Source organism: Pelophylax lessonae (assembly GCF_965119305.1).
Source record: "Pelophylax lessonae genome assembly, chromosome: 11".
NCBI classification, from domain to species: Eukaryota; Metazoa; Chordata; class Amphibia; order Anura; family Ranidae; genus Pelophylax; species Pelophylax lessonae.
In genome coordinates, this window is record NC_138778.1 from 83,750,510 (window position 1) to 83,772,300 (window position 21,791).

General features: G+C 47.9%; 1 protein-coding gene across 1 annotated transcript in view; it reads right to left on the reverse strand.

Annotated features, from left to right (window-relative positions):
• Positions 1 to 21,791, reverse strand: part of RETREG3 (reticulophagy regulator family member 3) — a 497,032-nt gene that overhangs the window by 259,053 nt on the left and 216,188 nt on the right. The window contains exon 4 of the mRNA XM_082272543.1: positions 15,841 to 15,967. Coding sequence (XP_082128669.1) covers positions 15,841 to 15,967 — 127 coding nt within the window. The remainder of the gene's footprint in view (positions 1 to 15,840; positions 15,968 to 21,791) is intronic.

Here is a 21,791-nt window from a genome sequence, read left to right on the forward strand (position 1 = left end):
CCCTAATACTTTCAAAAGGAGGTTTCTGAAAAACCAACAGCACCAAATTATGGTCCTAAGGTGGCAACAGACGTCGCACCAGAGGTACCAAGCGTCGCACCCCCTGGATGAAGTTACGCACCAGGGAATGGGTGGCCAACGGCCTATGGAAAAAAATTGCCAAGGCCGAAACTGGACCCTTGATAGTACTCAAGGCAAACTTTTGATCAACTCCCTGTTGAAGAAAAGCAAATATCCGAGCCACCGAGTAAGAGCGAGGGGGAGCCCCAAGAGACTCACACCACACAATAGACTACTTCCATGTAAAATGATAAATCTTCTTAGAAGTCGCTTTCCGAGGAGCGTGGCGTACGAGATGGCCGCATAGCTCTGCAGCTTCGCTCGGCCACCCGGGACTTCAGCCTCCATAGACCCCCCATGACGACATACTCACCTCTAGCAGCCTCTCGGTGACCCCCCAGATGGCGAAGGGGAAAAAGGGATCGCAGCAACTCACCCGAATGGACGGATTCCTCATTTCCAGCGCCGTCGGTCTACGACAAAATGGCACTGGTCAGTAGCAACAGCCACGGCCTTTACAGGACAGAGCCAGCAGACAAGCGGGTGGTGGTTCGCCCTCGCTCAGGCAAGTTGCGAACCCGGATAGCAGGAATTCCTCCGGATCCTCTACTCCCCCCCTCTCCCTCTTTCAGGAGCCCTGCCAAGCAGAAGCTCCGCAGGGATTCCTCTTCTCCGGACCGCTACTGTGGCGTTCACATGGACCTCACAGCGGCCCCTTGCAACTCACAGGCCCAACATGCAGCCACAGCAGATCTCTTTGCAGCCTTCCCTGCAGGTGACCAGCCTGTGTCTGCTTCTCTACTGAAAGACATGCTGCGGTCCTCCATCCACACTGACATGGTGCAGGGACTGTTCCAAACACAGCGTGAAGTTCGTCACCTTGGTGAGAGAGTGGACACTGTTGAAGCTTCCATGGACAAATGCACATTGTCCCTTAATACTCTGATGGAAGCCCACAATAGTCACATGGACCTGGCTAAAAGAAAGTTGCAGACCTGGAGGACAGGTCTCGCAGGAACAACTTGAAGCTTAGAGGTGTTCCTAAAACGGTGTTACCACAGCATTTGGAGCAAATGGCCAAGAACCTCTTCACTTAACTAGTGCCATCCCTTTCTGTAGCTGAGCTTGAGATCGACAGGATCCCCAAACCCAGCTTCATTGCACAAGATTTGCCTCGGGAAGTCCTGCTACGAGTTCACTTTTTTCAAACCAAAGACAAAGTGCTCATGGCATCCAGGAAGCTACAATCCTTGCCGGGAGAGTTCCCCCAGCTTCAAATACTCCCTGACTTATCCAGGCATACGTTACAAAAAAACGCAGAAACCTGGCCACGTGACGAAGGCACTGCAGAATCATCACATTCCACACAAGTGGAAGCATCCGGCCTTCCTATCCATAACGCACAATGGCTCCACAGTCAGCATATCTACCATGGAAGAAGGTCTATCCCTCCTGCAACGCTGGAATATCATCGCAGATTCATCACCTCGGCCCTCAGCATCCTCCACACCAGCACCCCTTTCGGGGGAATGGCAGATAGCATCACGCAAGCGCTCCAAATCTACTCAGAGTTTGAACAGAGGTGAGCGTTTCCTCATGGTCTTCATCACAGTCCCAGGCCTAGGATGAGATATATCCCCATGGCCCCTCGTTCTTTGTTGCAGGTATCTCCTGCTTTTGGACTTTTTTTATGTTCTGGTCTGCGCAGTCGTTGCTCTTCCTCTCCCCTTCTGCCCTTGTTCCGACATCAGACTGACCCTACCACTCCTCGTTGCTCCGAAGATCCCCATGGTCCCCTGCCTGTTATACGTTCCGCTTATTCACTTTGCTCAAGTTTGGATTGTGCATATACCGCTGTTTTATCCACCATGACCATTAAGTTCCTTTCCTTGAATGTCAACGGCCTGAATCACCCTGCCAAACGCCACTCTCTATGGACTGAGTTGTGTACCAGCCGGGCTGATGTTGTAGCTCTTCAAGAGACTCACTTCAAAGCAACCCAGCAACCGAGATTCTCCCACAAGAACTTTCCTCACCTTTTCTTGGCGAATGCCTCTGAGAAAAAACGTGGGGTCCTGGTGGCGATCAGCAACACGGTTGCTTTCACTCTCAAGGACAAGATTTGTGATCCGGATGGCCGTTTCTTGATCTTAAAAGGGGACTTCAACTCACTTCCTATGACTCTAGTGGTGCTATATGCTCCAAACAGCCACCAGAAGCACTTTCTTCACAGGCTTCTTCGGCAGGTATCCGCTAAGGTCTATGGTAATCTAGTAATGTGTGCCAATTTCAATGCTGTGGTCGACCCAGGGCTCGACACATCTGTGTCCGCTCAGGGCCGACAATTCTCTTTGCACTCCCTTCACAGGGAACAACTTTACGATGTCTGGAGGTGCCAACACGGCTCAGAGAGGGATTATTCTCACTACTCCTCCAGGCATCGTTCATACTCTCGCATTGATTTATTTTTGATGGATCTCCCTTTACTGGGTAAGGTCTCCTCCTCGGCCATCAGAAGCATCACATGGTCTGACCATGCGTCTGTGGAGATGGTTCTGGAGGAGGGCGGACCCAGGGAACGGACTTCCATTTGGCGTTGTGATACTGGAGTTCTCCAAGATTCTCCCACGGGTAAGATAATTGGAGACCTGTTGGCTTTTTTTTTTTTTCAGATCAACGCTCCTTCAGTCTCGGATCCTTGGTCACTGTGGGGAGCGCATAAGGCTTACATTCGTGGAGTATCTATTCAGCAAACGGCCAGAATGTACAAAGCCTACAATCGGAAACTAACGGCTCTCCTTGCGAAGATACGGGAGCAAGAGACCATCCACAAACGTGATCCCAATTCTCCGGTGGCCAGGGATCTGACCCAAAAGAGAGAGTCCCTTAGGTCACATCTCATGGAACGCTATGATCGCCACCTCAAATCCCTTAAGCTCCCTTATTATGCCCATGCCAACAGGGCAGGTAAAGTTCTAGCTTCCAGACTCAAACAAAAACGGGCGTCTACTCGCATCTCCCACTTAACACACCATAGGACCAAGGTTAAGCTTACCCACCCTAAAGACATTGCGAATGAGTTTGCGTCTTTCTATAGCTCCCTTTACAACTTATCCCAGGACCCTGCTACTACCCAACTCAGTTCAGAGGCTATCCAAAGTTTCTTAGACAAGCTTTCTCTCCCCACCCTCTCTGAAGCCCACCTGCAGCCCCTCTCAGCTCCGTTCACGGCGACGGTTGTCTCCAAAGCAATCCACTCCCTTCCCAATGGTAAATCCCCTGGCTCGGACGGCTTATGTAAGGAGTATTACAAGCTCCATAATCATACTCTTAGCCCCTTTCTCTCAGAGTTATTTAACAAAGCTGCACAAACATCCACCTTCCCTCTGGAAATGTTAGGCGCTTACATCACGACTATCCCCAAGCCGGGCAAGGATCCTAGCCTCCCTGCCAACTATAGGCCCATTTCCCTTCTGAACAGCGACCTTAAGATTTATGCCAAAGTGCTGGCTGCCCGCCTGCAGCCCATTCTTCGGAACTTGATTAAAAATGACCAAATGGGCTTCATGCCGGGTAGGCAGACATCAGATGCTACTAGGCGCATCATAGATCTTGTCCACTTGGCAGAGAGCTCCCGAACCCCTTCTCTGCTCCTTACGTTGGATGCAGAGAAGGTGTTTGATACGGTGAACTGGCTCTACATGCGGATGACTCTGGAGAGGTTTGGCTTTTCAGGTAGCATATTATCCGCTGTGTTGGCTCTCTACTCTTGCCCCTCGGCCCAAGCTCTTACCTCTGGCATTGCCTCCGCTCCGTTCGTCATCACCAATGGCACCCGTCAGGGATGTCCTCTCTCCCCAGCAATTTTTAATCTTATGATTGAACCTCTGGCGGAGGCCATTCGGTCTGACGACAGGGTTGAGGGGTTTCGCATGGGAGATATTATCCATAAGGTCAACCTATTCGCGGATGACATGTGGTCATCCTGACAAACCCTGTTCAGTCCCTCCCGTCCATCAGATACTCTTGGCATTTGGGGCAATTTCCTACCACAAAGTGAATACCTCGAAGTCTCTAGCACTTAATATGGGAATTAGCTCGAAGGTAGTTGCCCTTTTGCAAAAGAAATGCCCCTACCCTTGGACTGAGGACCAGATCCCTTATTTGGGGGTGAATATTACCCCCCTGTATAGCCAAGCTCCTCCCTGCGAATCTAGACCCCTTAATAAAAATAAATAAATAATGATATAACCGCCATGGCAAAGGATGAACTCTCCTAGGGGGGGGTAGGATGGCCGCCTATAAGATGATGATTTTGCCTCAAGTACTCTACTGGTTCAGGGCGGTCCCCATCCCTTTCCCTAAAAAATACCTGGATGCTCTATCTCGAGGGGGGGGGGGGAATTAGATAAGATCATCCTCCAGACAGAAAAGAAAGTGGATTTTTAGTCTCCAAGCCACCAAATACCCTGGCTTAAATGATGCTTTGAGCTATAAACCATTTCTGTGATCGAATCTCTAACCTGCGGCCGAAAGCTCCTACTGAATACTAACAGGCAGTGAGTATATCCATTTCCTGTATGATATGTGTAAATAATGCTCCTCTGAGTTTTTTACTTAGAGTAGAGATGAATACCATCCATCTATGTAGCAACATTTCATAATTCCATTAAACCTTTGTGTCCAAAAATAATCTATACAAAATATCCATCTGTTGTAGTCTGTTTTACATACCTACCAATCTACCGAAATGTCGGTTTGTTTATAATTATGCTTTACTTCTGTATTATACTTTTAAAGCTATATCAGTTATGTAATACTTTAATATGTACATTGTAAACAATCTATATATAATTGCATTTGTATGAAAAGTAGATTTTGCATTGTGTCTGTGTTCATGTCGCTCCGGTCAACCCCACTGGGTGGCGCTGCTTTCTCCATGGGCGGGCATATGCACTTCTCAGAGGGGACGCTCCTTGGTTAGGTGTCCTCTCTGTCTCGGGAGGGATCAGCTTCACCCGGCATGTCTTTGATTGGCCGAGGGCCGGTCACTTCCGGTTACGGGGACAAGCTTTTGGAGCGCACGCACCGCCGTCACGGGGCGGATGCGTGGCGACATCAACCTTGACATTGCTTGGGGGAGATCCGCCCCCTGACGCTCCGCCCGTGATTGGCGGTGTGGAGGGGGTGATACTTAAGGGCTAGTTCCGCAGCCAATATACCAGGTAAATCCCACAATACTCCCTATTTGGAACAAACGAACCCCTTTTAAATGGCGGACAGGCTTAACATCTACATATTGTCCTTTCAGGACACATAACTGAGCTCGGCATCCAGGTTTCAAGGGAGCAAACTTACCGATATCTTTTATACACCTGCTTGACCAGCTACATATATATTTTCACAGGTATTGCCTCCGATTCATACATTTTGCTGGCTAAATGCTATCCTTTGCGGTTTTAAGTTTACATATTTTGCTTTTTCTATAATATATTCTATTATAAGTCATTAATATATTTATTATATGAGTCCCCAGGTTCAAAGTCCTACCGGACTGAATCAGTCCGATTGAATGCGCACTAGGCAACCCTGCAGGTTCCCGTCCAGTGGGCTAGGCAAAGCCGGATCGCTCTCAGCGTAAGAACATTGATCAGTAAACTGGATTCCTTCATGGACCAGACTCCCTGAACAGATAGCCTGCTGAGAACTCCACCCCCCCTCCCCCCGGACAGTATTGCATCTGTGGTGACAATTATCCAATATATAGCGTGTGAGGGATTAGCTCGGTGGCGGGTGTGGATGACCCCTTGGGGGGGTTCGTTACACAGGGAGATAGCCGAGAAGTGGTTGAAAACAACAGTGTATGGTTTTATTCTTGATATTTTCTTCACACATGTGCAAGCATCAAAAGCATCAAAAATCTAAATAAATCCTTGCCACTGTGGGCGGCTACCTTCACACACAGGAACCTACCTAGGGAGTCTGTCCCCAACCTACTGCTGGGCAGACATGGCTGATCATACAGCAGACCATCAATAGTCCATTTATTTTCTCTACACACAGAAAATGTCCCTTTGTTTTTCTTCACACAGAAAATGTCCATTTGTTTTTCTTCACACAGAAAACATCCATTTGTTTTTCTTCACACAGAAAACAATTCATGAACTCACCTTAAGAAGTCTTCAGTCTTACTGCCCTCCTCAGCGCACATCGCTTCAGGAGGCATTCCTCTGACTGCTCTCCTATACTCACACAGCTTCAGGAGGCAGCAATCCGTAGTCATCCTCTTGATAACTTATAGAGGCCTTAATTGCCTCATTCTGAATAGCTGAAGGTTTTTCAACTTCCTTAAACCTTCCTGGCTACCTCTGCAGCCAACACCCTATAGTAATTGGTGAATTGTCTAACCAAAGCAGAAATGTATCTCCGGGCTGTGAAAACATCCACAGATTTACCCGACTTCTTGTCACAGGGAGGAAGGATCTTCCCGAAGGCACCAGATCAGGGACTCCCTGGTCACCGGGCTCAGCTGGATCTGAAAGTCCGGGGAATTTCGATTCTTGTGCCATTTGAGAAGGATTTGCTTCTGGAGGATCCTCGTGTGGAATTGAAAGAAGGGGACCAACTCGAAGGATGACACCATCAGTCCTAGAACTCTCACACAGGTCAGAAGGGACGACCAATTTGCTAGATAGCAACAGCTGAATCGCAGTCTGGATTTTTTGGAGTTTTTCCAGAGGAATAAACACCCTGGCTGAAGTCCAAAGTCAGGCCCAGATAGTCCAGTATAATGGAATGGACCAAGGATGACTTCTGAAGGTTCAGAATCCACCCAAATTCCTCCAGAGTTATCAAGGTGATTTCCAAGTTTATTTGCAGCACCGTAGGAGACTCCACACGGAGAACCAGATCGTCCAGGTAACCCAGGACCGATATTTCCCACTGCCGCAACAGTGCCAGGATCAGAGCCAACACCTTTGTGAAGACCGGAGGAGCAGAGGCGAGACCAAAGGGCAACGCCACAAACTGAAAGTGATCCTCTCTCACGGCAAGACAGAGAAACCGTTGGGTGTCCTGCAAAGATTGGGATGTGAAGTTAGGCATCTTTGAAGTCCATGAAGGCCAGGAAATCCCCATGATGTAGGGAGGCCGCCACCGTGCGAATGATTCCATCTTGAATTTTTTAACTCGCACAAAGCAATTTAGTGCTTTCAGGTCCAGGGTTGGATGCACCTTGCCTTCCTTCCTGGGAACCGTGAAATGGTTTGAATAAAAGCCTTGAAACGTTCCGCACACTGAACCGGAACTACTACCCCCTGTTGAACTAGGTCCTGATTGCCCCAGGGAGCGCCAGCAAGCGATTCGGGGACAGTCACACACTGGTAGGGAAAAACCTTACTGGAGGGACAGATCGAAACTCGATCTTGTAACCGGACCGTATGACCTCTTGAACCCATTTGTCTGATATCCGGGATGGCCACAGGTCCGGGAACCTGCAGAGACAACCCCCCACCCCAGTTACCGATGAGGGCGCACCTTCAAGCTGAGGAGGTCTTGTCCACAGGTCTGGAGAAAACAGACTTTTGTTTGACAGACCAGGGCCGCTTGGAACCGCCCGAGGAAGTCACAAAGGGCTTTGCCTTATCGACTGACCCTGGGGGACAAAAAAACTTGTGTACTGAAAAGTAGGGACTCCGGCTGCGAAGGGGGTCATTACTCTTGTTAGCCTGTGGAAGAAAGGTACTCTACCCCCCCCCCCCCTTGAGCCCCTAGTGATGTCATCCAGGGTAGCTCCAAACAGGCGATCTCCTTGAAAAGGCAGATCAGTTAAGGCTTTCTTTAAAGTCTGATCTGCAGACCAGCACTTCAGCCAAAGTATATGCGGGAGGACCACTGCCGAAACCGACAGTGAGCCCAATATGGGAGCAGTGTCCAGCGCGGCATCGCAAACAAATTGCAGCCCCTGCACCAGCTGGTCCAACAGCTCCAAAGAGGCAGAGGGAACTGGTTTCCCCTCCAGGTCACGGCGTAGTAACTTAGCCCATTCAGTCAACGTTAGCGTGACAAAGGCAACCGTAAACATTAGGGATGCACCAAAATTTTCGGCTGAAAACGGGCCTATCCCATTTCGGCCGAAAATGGGTTAAAAATGCAGAAATTAATGGCCGACGTGAGGAAGGAGGAGGGCGCAGCGCAGGTTTGAAAAGTCCCGCCTCTGGCCGGCGGCCCACCTCCCGGTGATGTCACTACTACTACGATGTGCATGAATGAACTAACACACCGGGCGGGAGGGCGGGCGAGCGGCCGCTAATAGCTGTAACTAAGTGAGCGCTTCACTTCCCTGTCATGCGGGTATCTCCTCTGACAGGGAAATGAAGCGCTCACAGTTCTAGCTATTAGCGACCGCTCCCCCATCCGCCCGGTGTGTTAGTTCATTCATGCACATCGTAGTAGTAGTGACATCACAGGGAGGCGGGCTGCCGGCCAGAGGCACGTCTTTTGAATGAAGGACACCGGAGGAGCAGAGTGACAGTAAGGACATTGCACCCTTGGGATGGGGAGGGACGCTGAGGCGGGGGGGGGGGAAGCTGAGGCGAGCTTACCATTGGTATTAGTATTATGCAGCATGAGGGGGTTAATGTATTGCCACTGCTGGTCACTGATGCATTAGCGACCGACCAGTGGCAGTTAATTAACCCCTTTGTGCTGCATTAGTGCATCCAGTATCAGTGCAACCAGTGTTAATTAACACTGATACTGGTTGCACTAATGCAGCACAAAGGGGTTAATTAACTGCCACTGGTCGGTCACCAATGCATCAGTGATCAGCAATGGCAATACATTAACCCCCTCATGCTGCATAATACAAATACCATTGGTAATTAAATTAACCTCTTGCCAACCCGTCACAGTACATATACTGTGACAGGGTGGCAGCGACAGGTGTACGTCGCTGCCAGTTTTTGGTGTATGCCCCTCTTCTATCGATTTTAAAATTATTTGGGGGAAAAAGTCATTTTCGGTTTTCGGCCAAGGGCATCCTGCATTTTCGGTTACGGCCCAGAATTTTCATTTCGGTGCATCCCTAGTAAACCTAGATCTTAGTGCACTGCAGACCCCACCAGGGAGTACATATTGCGGGCCGCAGCCTCCGCCTTCTTATCCTCTGGATCCTTAAAGGACGGGGAATCCTCTTCTGCGATATCGGTTGCCTTAAACAAGACCAGAGGGTACACCGTAGGTTGGGACAGCCCACTTCTTTATCAGGGACTCCTCAAAAGGGTAGTGTCTAGCAATCCGCTTAGGCACCCCAGGGGGAACGCTTTGGACAGTCCCATTCTTTTTTGAGCATGTTGTAAAAATGCGTGGGAAAGGGGAAAAAAAACTTTTGCCACTCCGGATGGCTTGTGAGTGCCAAATGTAAGCTGCGCCTCAGTGGCAGCGGTTTCCTCCAATTTTAGGGTCTCACGCACAGGTACAACCAGTGTGTCCACCAGCGCCTTATCTTGCACGGCATTGGAGGTAGAAATGTCATCCTCACTGTCAGAGGAGACAGGGTGCGAGGTAGCAGACCCGTCAGGGAGACCCGTGGCTGCGGTGGCTGAGTCAGACTCAGAATCTGAGACATCAGATGAGGCAGGGGTAGGCGGTGGTCGTTTCTTAGCACCTCACCCTTTAAAGGCCACCTCCACCCGGGACACAAACAATTCCAAAGACCGCTGAATAAGCATCTGTAGACAGCTGGGGTCCGGAAGGCCTCCTTGAGGGGGACAGACGGGGACACATGATCTGTAGGGTCCATGTTGCACCAGGGGAACCCATCAGCCAAAGTTGAAAAAAAAAAAGGACAATTGACTATCTACGGCGGCGGTCAGCCCCTCACAGGCAAAGTGACGTAGGGTTACGTCACTAGCTTGTGAGGGTCTAGGGAGCGAGCGCGCGCCGCCGGTCACAGACCCCCCCCGCGCGTGTGACCGGCGGACCCGATGTCCGCCGGCCACTCTGCGATCGGTGGGGGAGAGGGAGAAAGTCAGGCAGCTTGTGTAAACAAGCCGCCTGTCATTCTCCCCTCTGTATGAGAGATGATCATATGGATCTACTATGTAGATCCGTTGATCACTCTGCATACAGCTGAAGCCACAGCCAATCACAGTTAGAATCACGCCCCTAGGGACACACACAGCCCCTCCCTCTCAAATAAAGTTAACCCCTTCACTACCAGTGTATTTTTACAGTAACAGTGCATATGTATAGCACTGATTACTGTAGAAATGTCACTGGTAACCCCAAAAGTGTCAAAAATGTCAGTCAAGGGTCCGATCTGTCCGCCGCAATGTCGCAGTACCGCAAAAAAAAAAAAAAAATCGCAGATCGCCGCCATTATGCGTTAAAAAAAAAAAAACAACAAAAATGACAAAAATCTTTCCCTTTGTTAGTAAACGCAATAACTTTTGCGCAAACCAATCAAAATACGCTTTTTGCGATTTTTTTTACCAAACATAGGTAGCATAAAACAAATTGGCCGAAAATGTTAAAAAATTTTGATTTTTACATTTTTTTTTGGGGGAATTTCATATAAAAAAAAAAAAGGGAAAAATATTGCTATTTTTGCAAAATTTACGCTCTTTTTTTGTTTATAGCGCGTGATCAAAAAAATCACACAGGTGATCAAATACCACCAAAAGAAAGCTCTGTTTGTGGGAAAACAAGGACGCCAAATTCGTTTATGTACAGCGTCGCACGACCGCGCAATTGTCCGTTAAAGTCACGCAGTGCCGAATCGCAAAATACCCCCTGGTCGTTTAGCAGCCAAATCCTCCGGGGCTTAAGTGGTTAAAGGTGTTCCATTGCGCCACAGCAACCCCCCAGAGGTCAGGCAAAGCACACTGGAGACCCCCAGCAGAGAGAGAGACCCCCTGACTCACTGTACCAAAGATGCACCAGGAGGCCCAGAACGGATCCACAACACGTGTCAGCAGCAACTAAACGATCATTTGTCCATTGCTGGCGGCACCCCCGCCCCCATATACAGCCAGCCGCGTGGTCCCAGCACCTGGGAGAAGGCCCAATAGCCCCCAGCATTAAGGGGGGGAGGGGGTGTGACAGGACAGAGAGGAAACCCAGGATTGTGAGGGTCCGACCGTCCCAGGGAAGGGCCTGTGTCCACCCAAAAATCCGCCAGTAGAAGAAAGGGGGGGGGGGGGGGGGACATCATTTACTCACCATACCGGAGCAGACAGGCACCATCTCCTGACAGAACCCCTCTCCGCCGAAGTGGGGGGGGGTTGACGGCCAAATAGGAACGCTGCAACTCGGGCCTAGACTCGGTTGTGTGCGACCTGGCAAGACGATTAACTTAACTTAGGGGGCCAGTCCCCGTCCAGTGGGACTATGTCGCGGCTGACCCAGCGCAGAGCTAAGATCTATACATCCAGCCTGTGGCCAGATCCGGTATAGTTGCTTGTAGATTTCACAGGAAAAAGTACAAAAAAAAACTAAAACTAGTTTTTTTTGACAGAACCAGAGATCCCAGCAGGATACTAGGTCCTTATTCGAGATCGACCGATTATCGGCAACACCGATATATTGGGGGCCGATATGCACTTTCCCTGGTATATCTGAAATGGCCTTTGGATTTACAGATATTTTCGCAACGTCATCGCGTATGTTGCGCCACGTGCCTCCGCACACTGGACAGCTCTTAGGCCGCGCCTCCCTCTGCCACATTACAGTGTCTTTTACCTGCTGCAGCCACACTGGAGTCTGCACGTGGCACAGGCGGTCGGTCGGGACAGCGAGTTTTTCTACATCTAGTGAGTGAACAGTGACCAACAGTCTGACACGTTTTGTATCTGTTCTGTGATAATTGATAACAGTGACCAACACTGACACACGTTCTGTATCTGTTCTGTAACACAGCCGCCGTGGCCACCCACCCACAGCTGCCCGGTGCCAGCCAGCAACCTAGTCCCACACACCCACTGTGTACCAGTCAGCCAGCCAGCCACAGGCCTTGCCTGAGTCCTTACTAACAGCTAGCCAGCCGCCACAAAGGGTGCCAGCCACCAAGGGTTGATGAAAGCCAGCCAGGGTGCCAGCCAGCCACCACCGCCGGGTGCCAGCCAGCCACCACCGCCGGGTGCCAGCCAGCCACCCACCACCGGGTGCCAGCCAGCCACCCACCACCGGGTGCCAGCCAGCCAGCCACCCACCACCAAAGGGTGCCAGCCAGCCACCCACCAAAGGGTGCCAGCCAGCCACCCACCCACCACCAAGGGGTGCCAGCCAGCCACCCACCCACCACCAAAGGGTGCCAGCCAGCCAGCCACCCACCCACCAAAGGGTGCCAGCCAGCCACCCACCCACCAAAGGGTGCCAGCCAGCCACCCACCCACGACCAAAGGGTGCCAGCCAGCCACCCACTACAGGGTGCCAGTGGAGATGGATGGAGATAGAACAATTTAAAGTGTGGTCTGAGTATTTCTCTTCTCCATCTCCAGGAAAATTAGCAGCACTGTGCAACACTTGCAAAAACAATGTGAGCATGCGATCAGCAACTGCAAAAATCCAAAATACGTCTAATCTTTGGGCCCATCTAAGAGTTCATCATGTTGAATTGTATAATGTAGCACAGCAAAAAATTAAATGAATCACAAGGTGAATCATCCCTATCCCAGGCAACAATAACATATGTTTCAGAAAAAAAAAAAACAAGTGGCAAAAAGCAGATGGAAAATCACAACTGCAGGACAGAGTAATCACAGAGATGATGGTCACTGATAACCAGCCATTTACAATAGTGTCTGACTCTGGATTTAAGCGGTTGATGTCAATAGTTGAGCCAAGGTACACACTGAAGAGTGACAAGTTTTATCGAACTGAAATGCTGCAAAAGATTCACCAAAAGGTCGTTGACAAAGTTAAGACTATGCTGCAACCAGAGAATGCTGGCAACTCACTCATTCACGACTGACTGCTGGTCAGGACAAACAGAATCTGGGGAGTACATTAAAGAAATGTTTCTAGATATGCTAGAAGAATGGGGAATCAGCAAAGACCGAGTGATGCTTGTGCTGCGAGACAGTGGAGCTAACATAGTTAAAGATATGAGACTTGCTGAAGGGTCAGACCTCAGTTGCATGGCGCACACACCTCTAACTGGAGGTAAATTATGGTCTGTCAAACCAGAAAGCTTTGCTGGACATTATTACCATGCTGAAGAAGTGTGCAGGCCATTTCCACCATTCTGTTCTTGCTAAGCAACGACTGAGGTGCATTCAGGAAGACCTTAGCCTACCCAAAAACAACCTAATACAGGCTGTTCCAACACGATGGAACAAAGCGCTACACATGTTACAGAGGATGCTGGAGCAGAAGCGAGCTCTCACCATATATTCTGGTGAATATGGACTTGGAGGACATTCTTTCCCTACTGCAGATCAGTGAGACATAGTAGCCAACATTATAGAAGCTCGTACCCATTGAGGAAGTGACACTGGAGGTCAATCATTACAAGTAATTTCCTCTGTGATCCCATGTGCGAGAGTCCTGAAAATGCTTCAACAGAATGAAGGACCCAACACACGTGGAATCAAAGCATGTAGGCAGGCCATGAGGGACAGCCTTGCCAAAAGGTTTGAGAAGCATAAGCAGAATAAAAATGTTGTGCTTGCATGTCTTTTGGATCCTCGATACAAGAACCATACTTTCTCTTCTGTTGATGTATTGGCCAAGGCAAAACAATGGCTGACAGAAGATATTCAACAGAAGGTGCAGGAGGTTCCTCCTGAGGAAAAGAAAAGTCAAGGACAAGAAGAGAAGGTTTCTGATGTGGAAGAGCAGGATGCAGGAGAAAAATGTCCCAAAAGAACACGAACAGAAGAGAAAATTCATTGTGGTCAAATCGATGCAATGTTCAGAGATTTATTGGGGCCTCATGCAGAGGATTCATCAGAATCGGCAATAATGAGCCTGGATGATGAACTTCATCTCTATTTGAAGGAACCAGTAATTGACAGAAGAAGTGATCCTCTTCAGTGGTAGAAAGAAAATGAGGCACGCTACAAAAGACTTGCTTCCCATGCTAGAAGATACCTTTCTGCTCCTCCTTCCTCAGTACCAAGTGAGCATGTATTTAGTGAAGTGGCAGCAATTTATGAAAAGAAAAGAAGACGTTTAACTGGTGAACATGCTGAAATGTTATGCTTTCTGCACTATAATATTGTTCTACTTAACTGGGAGTATTGATTTGAAAGTGTCTGTCCACCAGTCCACTGAGTCTGTCCAATCCACTGTCTAGCTTGTGTATTTTTTTTTTCTAGCAGTTTTACACTAACTGTGCTGCACTGCAGTCAGTGCAAAAGTGCTAGAAAAAAAAATAGACATAGTAGACAGTGGATTGGAGTCAGTGCCAGTGGACTACTGCTGCAGTAGAACCCCACTCACTGCTGCAATAATTTTAAATCACTACTGCAGCAGTGATTTAAAAATTATTGCAGTGAGTGAGTGCCCTACTGCAGCAGTAGTCACTCACTACAGTCCGATCCACTGTGACATGTGTAGCTGTTGCCTTGCTTTTTTTCTACCAGTATTGCACTGACTGCAGTAGTTGCAGTGAGTGTCCTACTGTAGGGGTATGTTTGATTGGAATTCAAACATATAGTGGGTTTTCTTAAATTTGTCACAAAAGTTTCATATATTTAATGCTACAGGAAAAAATAAATAATAATCCCTGAAAAAGAGAGGCTGGTTAACTGACTGACCAATTATGTCAAAATTTCCACACTTCAACATCCTACATTAAATTTAGTCCAGGGCTTGACAAATTTTCCTGAAATCTAGGAGCCAGCTAAAAAAGTTAGGAGCCAGTTTTTTTTTTTTTTTAAACTAACAACCAAGCTTTATTTAATAAAACGGATACTAAATTTACACATGAATACGACTAGAACCCCACTCTCCTCTATAGCGCAATTGGATGAAAACAGACTGTCTGTCTCTTTCCATCCGATGCCATCTGATCCGATCCACGGGATGGATAGAAAATAGAACCACCATCCGTCTGTTTTTTTGCAGACAGGATCAGATGGCGGCAGATTACTGCTCCATAGAGGAGACTGAAGGGTCCGATCAGGTCTGCCTGAAAAACCGACAGACGGACCTGATCAGACAGCCCGTGTGAAAGGGGCCTTTGGCTGTGGCATGGCGATGAGGAAAAAAAAAAAAAAAAAAGAATATATATATATAATTTTTTTTATTTATTTATTTTTTTAAATAATAATAATAATAATAATAATAATAATAATAATAATGAAAAAAAAATATATTTTTTTTAATAATTAAAAAAGAAAAAAAATATTTTTTTTTTTTTACATTTAAAAAATAAATTAAATTAATAATAATAATAATAATAACCACACTCCCTGTCAAAGGTAACTAACTGGACAGGGAGATGGTAATGCATTGAGAACAAACAGGCAGGGGAAACAGTCATTACAACAGTCATTACTCCCGGCCACCACAAGAGGGCGCCGGTTCTCCATTGGAAGCCTCTCTCATCTCAAGTAGGCCGAAAAGCTGGGGCCTCAATTTTCGGACGGCGCGGAAGTCCGTGCACTCCGTGCAAAAATGACAGGACACCTTCTGCAGGGCACCCCAGGCACCAGGTCGCTAATTCTAGTCGCAAATGCGACCTGGCGCCCGGGGATTGTCGAGCCCTGATTTAGTCAACCCAATACTGTGCTCCAGCATGTTCATGAAAATGCTAAAAAACATACTCCTTACCTTCCCTGGATTTTCAGCCTTAAAAAGCAGGAGGTTCCTTCTAAAAATTGTTAGATTGACCCAGATTTCTGCTGCATGATGACATAACTCAGGAACGCTGAGCAACCTCGGATGCACATAACCCCAGCTGCAAAACATCCACAAATCATCATGGATAAGAGACAACATTTAAAGTGGACTGATTAGGTGAAATATACAAAAGAGCCACTTATGCAAGTGAAGAGATTACGTGATTACACTGATGCCAATCAGAGGCCTCCAATATCGTAGCAATGCAAAAAAATAAAATAAAGCCATTCTCTAAAACATTAAGGTACTTTGTATCTAGTCTTGATCTTGCCTACACAGCCCACCAAATTTATTTCAGTAGAAGACAACTACCTAAAGTTGACTATATACTAGTAGATTTTAGAAGGAATTATGTTAGTACAAATATTTATATGAACATTCATATGAAAATTCTCATGAGGAAATTTGATGACAAAACAAATGTCACTTGAAAGGATTTAAAACATTTGCTTTTACAAAGATTCTGTGAATGTGAATGGAGGATTGGGACATTATGGGAACTTGTCATGTGACATGTTTTGGGACATCTTCACAAAACAGCAGAGAAGATGATAATTGCTGTAACTTTTCCACTAAAGAACGGTCCAATAATACAGGAGTCTTGATTGTTCATTGCCCTTGTCTAGTCAGATGCAGTTTGACATAGGCCTTGTTCACAAGGGGCATTTTAATCTGTACCTTGTGCAGGGCTGTACTATATTGGCACAGGGTTGCACAATTGTTGCGTAAATCCCCATGCTGGCAGTCCCATTGCTGTCTATTGGGACAGTGACACTGCTCTGAATAGGACATCTGTGGGGGTCCATGTCCCATTGGCTGCATCCCAATTGATAGCTATGGGACTGGTGGCACAGAGATGCACGCAACCCCTGGTAATCCAAGCCAAAACACACACTTCTGCACATGGATTAAAACCACCCGGGTGATCAGGGGCATACTAAAATTACAGCAGCAACTGGTTGCAGGGCTGGGCCTGCCACAGTAAAGGCAGCCTTCAGAAGCATCTTAAACTTTCTATCTGCAGAATCTTTGAACAAAGGAAAATTTTCAACGCGTGCACTGAGATGTTTAAGACTGAGGCTGCAGGATCAACAAAAGAGTAAAAAAAAAAAAAAAAAAAAAAAAAAAAAACAGTGGACTTTTTCCAATGAATATAATTCAGCTTTTCTAGAGAGATCCCATTACAGATTTCCCATTATTTATGAACCAGGAATGTCTTTTTTTTTTTTTGACTTAGCAGGTCTATTTGTACCCAAAGTGGCCTAGTGAGACAGAGGAGAGACAAGAAGTACAATGCCAGACTTTTGCACATGGCAGCAGTTGCATGAAGCTTACGCTTCAGGTGTAAAAGTGTGGGAGAGAGCAATGCTCGGCAGGCTCCTCTACCCCTGCATCTCTATCCTACTCATTTATTTCTCGGTCTGCCTCATCAGGGACAGACATAACGGGATATGATTCAGGTAGAGATGGAAGACCTGGGGTGTGGCATTTTGTAGCCCTATACAAAGATTGCAGAATTAAGGCTGTTCGTTGTCCAAGGAATGAATTGTGACAAAGATGCAGTGGTGGACAGTAATGGCTGTATTAATGTCAAATAGTTGACAGACAGTTTGACAGGATTGCAGAAAAATCTGTCTCGGTCAGGTAGGCTTCTTGTTGCATGCCAGATTTAGAGCTAGAATCAGATGCAGAGACCAATGTCTCTGAAATGACCACTTAAGGACCAAAGGTTTTAGCCCCTTAATGACCAGGCCATTTTTTGCTATTTGGCACTGTATGACTAACTGGTAATTATGCAGTCATGCAATACTGTAGCCAAACAAAAAATGGATTTTTGTAAGATCTTACCGTAAAATCCTTTTCTCTTAGCTTATTGACAGACGTAGTCCTCTTTGATTAATATCAAATTGGGTTATGCTGCCCTCTACAGGAGTAGGACTAGGCAGAAAGAAAACGTTCTGGCTCCACCTTAGGGGCAGTCCCAGAGGGTATATCCTCTTCCTGTCTGCTACAGGAAATCAGTTCTGTCACAAAGCAGTGTCAGAGAATTTAACCCAACCCAACTCAATGATAGAGGGGCGGGTACTACGTCTGTCAATGAGCTAAGAGAAAAGGATTTTACGGTAAGATCTTACAAAAATCCATTTTTCTCTGTCGCTCATTGACAGACGTAGTCCTCTTTGATTAATATCAAATTGGGACGTCCCAAAGCAGTGCCACAAATGAGGGGTGGGAACAGAAATCAAAATCCAGAAGGCCCAACCGGAGCCAACCAGAAGTATCAAGGGACTCATCGATCAAACAGATGAGACCTACCCAACAAACCCTCGAGATAGACCAACAGTCTCCTCAAACAGCGGCCTGCAGGAACCTTGCGGCCAAAAGAGGCATCCGACGATGCCATCACATAAACCTTATACAATATTGTAAAGGTATGAACCGACGATCAAGTAGTCGCCTTGAAAAACCTGGATCGCTGACGCCTGATGGCGGAAGACCCAGGAAACACTAAGCGCCCGAGTAGAGTGCGCCTTAACAGGGAACGGGGGATCCCGACCCTTAGATAGAATAAGCCTATACCACCGTCTGTCTGATCCATCTAGAGATGGTCACGGCAGAAACAGGCAACCCCTTCTTAGGGCCATCCGTGATCACAAACAATGAATCCGTAGTAATAAAGTATACCCTGATCGCCCAAACTACATCCAAGGAATGCAACGCGAATTCTCGAGGATGACTGGGCTTAGGACACAGGGAAGACAATACAATGTCCTTATTCAAATGAAACTCTGAAACCACCTTAGGAAGGAAGGATGGATTCGGACGAAGAACAACCTTATCCCTATGAACCACCAGATCTGGGGAACAACAGGATAATGCAGCCAGTTCTGACACCCTGCGTGCAGAAGTGATAGCCACCAAGAAGGCCACCTTCTGGGATAAAGTAAGCAAGGGAATCTCCCTATTTTCAAAGGGAGGTTTCTGAAGAACCGACAGCACCAAATTAAGATCCCAGGGTGGTAAAGGCGCGCGCACTGGCGGAGCCAGGTGTCGCACCCCCCTGGATGAAATTCCGCACCAAGGAATGAATAGCCAAAAGCTTCTGAATGAAGATTGCTAATGCTGAAACCTGACCCTTGATAGCACTCAAGGCCAGCTTCTGCTCAACCCCCTGTTGCAGAAAGGCCAATATTCGGCCAACCGAATAACAACGTGGAGGGAACCCAAGGGATTCACACCACGCAATCTAAGACTTCCATGTGCGATGATAAATCTTTCTGGAAGTCGCTTTTCTTGCTTTAACTAGAGTAGGAATAACTGAAGCTGACAATCCCTTGTCCTTCAGCACCTGGGTCTCAATAGCCAGGGCGTTAAGCCAGCGATCGTAAAGCAGGATGAAAGATCGGTCCCTGCGACAGCAGATCCTCCCTGAGAGGAAGTCGCCAAGGAACGTCTGCGACCAGCCTGACCAGGTCGGCGTACCAGGCCCGACTAGGCCAGTCCTGAGCTACCAGGATAACTGGGATTCCCTCCACCTCTATCCTGCGAAGAAGCTTCGGCAGCAACTTGAGAGGAGGGAAGGCATACAGTAGCTGCTAGAGGATCGCGGGAGCGAGCCACAAACCTCCGCACTTTCCTGTTGAGCCGAGATGCCAACAGATCCCATTCGGGGTGCCCCAATGGAGGCACAGTTGGTGGAATACCTCTGGATGAAGAGATCATTCCCCTTGATCCAGAATCTGACGGCTAAGATAATCTGCCTGCCAATTCACCCCCGGAATGAATACCGCAGAGAGAGCTGGAACAATCGTTCCGCTCAACTAAGAATGCTGGCCACTTCTATGGCCGCCAGGACACTCCTGGTGCCCCCTTGATGATTGACATAAGCCACTGCTGTGGCATTGTCCGACTGGATCCGAACCGGGCTGCCCTGGAGCTGCTCGGTCCAGTGAATCAGACAAAGTCTGATCGCTCTCAGTTCCAATCCATTTATCGGTAACCTGGACTCTTCCAGGGACCAAAGCCCCTAAGGGGATAATTTGCCGAGAATTCCTCCCCACCCGGATAGACTAGCATCCGTGGTGAAAATCGTCCAATCTATTGGAAGACATGACTTCCCCTGGTGAGCATCGGAGACCGAAGCCACCAGACCAGAGACTTCCTGGTCCGCTCGCTCAGTCGGATCCGATTGTCCATGGAATCTGGATTCCGATTCCATTTGAGAAGAATTTCTTTTTGAAGGATTCGGGTATGGGACTGGGCAAATGATACTGCTTCAAAAGAAGCCACCATCAAACCCAGGACTCTCATGCAAGTCCGAAGGGAAGGCCAGTTGTCAGATAGTACGACTGAATCGTTGATTGAATCTTCTGGAGTTTCTCCGCAGGGAGAAACACTTTTGCCCTGGATGTGTCTAAAAATTAGACCCAGATATTCCAGCCTCCTGGTGGGAACCAGAGAAAACTTCTGTAAGTTCACCAGCCACCCGAACTCTTGCAAAGAGGTTATGGTGATCTCTAAGTTAGCAACAGAGTCTGCGGAGACTCTGCATGGAGCAGATCGTCTAGGTAACCTAGAATCGATATGTCTCGTTGCCGCAACAGCGCCAACACTGGGGCCAACACCTTTGTGAAGACCCAAGGAGCTGAGGCAAGACCAAAGGGTAACGCCACAAACTGATAATGGTTCTCTTTACGGAAAAAACGCAGGAAACGCTGATGTCCTGCATAAATAGGAATGTGAAGATAGGCATCCTAGATGTCTATGGACGCCAGAAAATGCCCCTGATGCAGGGAGGCCGCTACTGTGCGAATGGACTCCATCTTGAATTTTTGTACCTTGACAAAAAGATTGAGTGCTGTTAAGTCCAGAATTGGACGCACCTTGCCCTCTTTTCTGGTATTGTGAAAAGGTTCGAATAAAACCTTTGAAAACGCTCTGTCCAAGGAACGTGGCCTTGTTGCATTAAATCCGTGACCGCCCCCCGCAAAGCTTCTAGGCGATCCGGGGATAGTCGGATCTTGGAGGGGAAGAATCGCACCGGTGGGAATGATTGAAACTCGATCTTGTAACCTGACCTACTGACTTCGCGAACCCAATTGTCCGGGATTCTGGAAAGCCATGGATCCGGAAACCGGCGAAGACACCCCCCCCACCCCAAGTATGGGTGGGGGCGCACTTTCAGGCTTTAATAGTCTTATCTTCAGGTCTGGAAGAGCCGAACGCTTGTTTGCCCGACCAGCGCCCCCTGAAAACCTCCTGAAGGAGTTTTGGAGGGCTTTAGCTTTATCGCCCGTCTCAGCGGAGCGAAAAAAATCTTTTATGAGCGGAAAAGGAAGGCCCCCGTCTCTGACGAGGTCCCTTACCCTTAGTGCTCTGTGGCAAAAACATACTCTTGCCTCCAGTGAGATTCTTGATAATCTCATCTAAGGTGGCCCCAAAATAGGCGATCCACCTGAAAAGGGAGATTAGCCAAAGTTTCTTTGGAACCTTGGTCCGCCGACCAACACCCTAGCCACAGTACACGCCTGAGGACGGCTGCTGAAATTGATGCCCGCCCCAACAATGGAGTGGCGTCCAGAGTAGCGTCACAGACAAACTGTAGCCCTTGTATCATCTGCTCCAGCAGGTCTGATACTGCCGGGGGGATGCTTCTCCCCTCTAAGTCCCGGCGTAACAACTTGGTCCATTCTGTCAATGTTTGTAAAACCAAACCAATTGCAATCACTGGTCTAAAAAGCTGACCCAATCAAGGAAAAAGATGGCGCGAGACACAGCTTACACTTTACGATCCACCGAATCCCTAAAGGACGGAGCGTCCTCCAATGGGATAACCATAGCTTTATTAAATCTGGAAATTGGTAAATCCACCACAGGTGGCA